This window comes from Choristoneura fumiferana, chromosome 22, assembly GCF_025370935.1.
Source record: "Choristoneura fumiferana chromosome 22, NRCan_CFum_1, whole genome shotgun sequence".
Taxonomy (NCBI): Eukaryota; Metazoa; Arthropoda; class Insecta; order Lepidoptera; family Tortricidae; genus Choristoneura; species Choristoneura fumiferana.
In genome coordinates, this window is record NC_133493.1 from 1,615,207 (window position 1) to 1,619,348 (window position 4,142).

Sequence of the window (4,142 nt, forward strand, 5' to 3'; positions counted from 1 at the left end):
CAAAGGATTATGCTGACATGGCTCATTCTGGCATGTTTGCTAAAATCATTACAATTTACCCACAATTCAAGTTGGTAGAATTCAATGATACATATTTTTATTATGTTTTTAACCATTTTGAAATAAAAAGGTGAATGACCTTTGCTGATTCACATCAAATGGCAGTTTCAAGACAAGTAAAAGTATGTTAGACCTATTCTTGTTGGAATACTGATTTGCATTAAAAGGGGTCTAAAAAGCCCCCAAGGGCTATGAAATATTCGATAGTAAAACTGGTACTCACTCAAGACCAATAGAGAGCAGATGCTGTCCTATGAGACGCACTATTTCCTGGTCGGTCTGAGACATCCTTTGGGCAGGCGCGGGCAGGGCGCCGTTGCGGTCCGCGTCGCCGTTGAGGTGCGACGCGGAGCCGTTGGCGCAAGGCTGCGCCATGGCGGCGGGCGCTGGAGGCGACAGCCTGCGGGACCGCTTGCGCGGCGGCCGATGCCCGGCGCCCTCGTCGCCCGAGTCAGTGGAGGCCAGGCTGGCGGAGCGTCCGCGCCGCGCTGCCCCGAGCGCCGAGCTCACTGTCGCGCGCGCCGCATCGGCCTCCGCTGGCGCTGCCGACCGCCCGACGCCGCGACGGCGACTTCGACACTCTGACGTCACGACAGACCGCTATGCACCACCCGCGCTCAATGGACCATCTCCCTTTGTTCGTCACGACAAACTACGCTTCTCGATTGTTCCCTTCGATGAATACGCTTTGTCTGCGTCGCAGAACTGGATTACCGATTCCGGAACTCGCTTCCGTTATGAACCTGGTGGATCGCTAGTGGAGTTCGCAGCGTACACAAAAATCAGCTGAAAATGAAGCGACAGCTGTCTTTCTTCGCTGAGTACAACATCGCCCTTCTCTCCGTTTCGAACGACGTTCGTGTCTAGTTCGAGGCGTTCGGACGCGCATCGGGCGCAATCGTGTCGTAACGTAATGACCTCAAAAATAAAATTATCATGTCATAGAAAAATGGCGCAAGCTAGAACCTAGAACCTAAAACACTATTTCTAGTTGCACGCACTTGCACAATACGAATGTTAACTGGACAATTTATCAAAATATCTGAAAGAAAACTCACGAATTGACATGAATCGCTGAACAAAGCAATTGAGAGAACAAAACAAAATTAGCGTGTAATTCCACTCAATTTTTACATTGTACAATGTTAAGAATCATTGAACTGATAAAAACAAATGATTTAAAAATTTGAATAACTATAAAACTATAAATTAAAACTAGCTCTTGATTTTGGTTCTATCTATTTTTTATTTTTACTGAATATATCTGACTATATTTTCCGTACAACGGATCGCAGAAGAAGAAGAGAAGTTTAAGAAACTAGCTATCAATCTAGGCAAACAAAAATAATGATTTGATTTAGTGCTACGCAAATAAAAATACATTGAATTGTGTAACATGAATAGTAATAATAGTTGTATTAGCTCATTTTAAAGTTTTTTAGCGGTGAATATTTTATTATAATTTTAAAATTACCTTTAACTTTTCATATGAATGACAACCTTTGTAAATACATAACACTACACTACCCTGCGATGAAATGTCAAATTATTGTCATTACTGTCAAGTCAAGAAAAAAACTTTGTATTATAGTAAATAAGAAAATGAGGCTGTTTACTTTACTTTTTGTACTCTATTTTCTCTTTCCTCCCACAAATTTGCAACTGCTAATCAATGTGAAAAATCAGGTTATTAGTGTTTGATCTAAGTACCAATGAGGTTCTGAATAATTTCCTCTTTTAGTATCTAATAATCCAAGTCATTTTACAACTTTTATAATTATTTTTCGATTTGTAGTATCCGGTTACCTGTGTCAACTGGTATAAACAGTAATCAGTTAACACTCATTCGACATTCGAATAGAATTCGTTAATTAAATGTGTTGTTGCAGGGCGGCGACGTTATGCAGGAGAGCATAACAGCGAACGTGACTGAGGACACGGTGACGCTGGAGTTCCTGCGGCTGGACGGCGTCTTCATCTCGCAGCTCGTGGACTTTGCCAATGTCAGCTACCCTACAGCTATCACACCTACTAACATGACTGCCAACTGCCACCAACAAGCATCCCCTAAATTCCATTACAACATATATAGTATAAATTAGCTGCTAATTTTTTTCAAGATACCTACTTTTTATCTACCATTCCTAATTAGTTGTATGTTATGTCTGCTTTGTTCTAAAGGTGACTCGGAATTTCAGCAATATCTCTTGTTTACCAAAGGTTGATAGAATTATTTTGTTTGTCCTAGTGATGTTTTTTACATATTTTTTCTCAAGCTGCAACTGGAAATATTTTAGAAATCTTTTACCTGGGTTACTTTTCTGATCTGAAAAATAAATTTTATCATGAAACACACCCTAGTTCTTTCATAATAAGAGAGTAAGGTTTAAACAGAAACAAATACATTTATAGTATAAAGACTGTTTTTTATTAGAAACACTGCTTTTATAATTTGTGTTGTGTTCACATTTCACACTATGATGATTTTCTAGGAGGTGGAAGCGATGAAAGTGGTAATACCAGCTGAAGAGGAACTTGGGCAGACAGGTCCCCAGACATTATGCTTCCTCACACATGCTGCACAGGCCGACTTCATAGCACCTGATGCTATGGCCAAGCTAAGACAGGTAATGAAATTTCCAAAATCCTTTTCTTAAAAAACTGATTTTCTTTTATTGGGGTATTACTATTAAAGTGTTTTAACCTTCTTTATTTACCCATGTGTTACAAATATCTAAGGTTAATATCCATGGGGCCAAACACAATGAGGGCTATCGTGCATGAGTTTGCCACTAGAGGCGCTAGTGTAGCATGAGGTCTCCGAAATGTCAAATCTCATAGTTTTTGGGTGAGCTATGCGGGTTTATTTATAATTAGAATAGTTTTGTGAATATTTTGCAATAACTGAAACTAATTTTGGCAAATATGCGTTCCGGGGCAATGAATGTCTGTGTTTAGAGACAGTTTTGTCTTTCAGAAACCTTTGTCCTCCCTTTTTTCCAAACAAAACGGGGACTATGCAACACTGTGGCATGCTCGATATTTTTATGGTACGGTTTTAAGGTGTATTAAATATGATTTTAATCTAAACTTTGTTTTCACACCTGTAATAATAGACTTTGAAAGCCATACTTAAAAACCTCATGCAACAGTGCGCCATCTAGTGAGACAAAAAACGATAGCCCTCATTGCAATGCTGTGACCACACACTGCATGTGGTGGTGTTGATTGGGATTTTTAATTGGATTATTATTATCAAGTTTACTGATTGTGCCATGAAATACAGTGGTCAATGCTTCAGAGCCCCTCCCACTGGTTATAAAATTTCGCATTTCTGACATGAGAGTAGAATTTAAAATTCAATTAAATCCAGAAAAACCCGGGCACTGTGCGCGTAGCGGAGGAGGCGCGCGGCTGGCGGCAGACCACGGCGACGGCGTGGGGCGCGCGAGCCGCCCGGCTGCTGTCGGCGCCCGCGGCGCGACACTGCAGCGCCGCGCGAGACAAGGTCTACTTGCGCGCCGCCGACCTGGCGCGCTGGGCGCCAGACCCGGTGCGTACCCGCCACTACTACCACTACGGCGCCATGCGCTACGGCGCCACGCTGTAGCGCGTAGCAGCGTTTTTCCGCTTTGTAGCGAAAAACTGCCTACGAACAGAGAACTCCCCTAGCGGGTTCTTGGCACGAACTGCTACTCTTAACTAGGAGCCGCGCGGCTGCTGTTGGCTTTACCATAGTGTTCCTACACTACGCAACATGCGCGATTTACTATACAAGTTATATTAATATAACACACTCGAATTTAACTGTTATATAAATGTAGCCCTTTATTTGCGTTTATTTTATTATTCCAAGGATCCAGCTGCTATCTACATACCAAAATTTATACAAATCTATCTAGCATTTGTAGTGTAAAAGAAATCCATAGTCAAAGAGAGACAATTTTTTTATTATTGCCGAAAAATAAATCAAGTACTAATATTAGGATACCCTAACCAAACTTATACTTGTTCAGAGACAGTAATTTAAGATAATTATTTAAATGGCTGTTATAATTCTGATAATTTTTTTAGGCCATTTA

At 41.2% G+C, this 4,142-nt stretch overlaps 1 protein-coding gene across 1 annotated transcript; it reads left to right on the forward strand.

Annotated features, from left to right (window-relative positions):
• The first annotated feature begins 1,574 nt into the window (after positions 1-1,574).
• Positions 1,575-3,670, forward strand: LOC141440166 (out at first protein-like). Its single transcript, XM_074104629.1, has 4 exons — positions 1,575-1,746; positions 1,950-2,063; positions 2,553-2,687; positions 3,434-3,670. The coding sequence occupies exons 1-4, from the start codon at positions 1,594-1,596 to the stop codon at positions 3,668-3,670; spliced, it is 639 nt and encodes a 212-aa protein (XP_073960730.1). The 5' UTR covers positions 1,575-1,593.
• The last annotated feature ends 472 nt before the right edge of the window (positions 3,671-4,142 follow it).

What these genes read in the sequence shown, in the direction of transcription:
- LOC141440166 (XM_074104629.1), top strand. Translation starts at nt 1,594, where the DNA reads ATGAAATGTCAAATTATTGTCATTACTGTCAAGTCAAGAAAAAAACTT. An exon ending in TAATCAATGTGAAAAATCAG is followed by an intron (nt 1,747 to 1,949) that starts GTTATTAGTGTT and finishes GTGTTGTTGCAG; the next exon opens with GGCGGCGACGTTATGCAGGA. An exon ending in CTATGGCCAAGCTAAGACAG is followed by an intron (nt 2,688 to 3,433) that starts GTAATGAAATTT and finishes AATTAAATCCAG; the next exon opens with AAAAACCCGGGCACTGTGCG.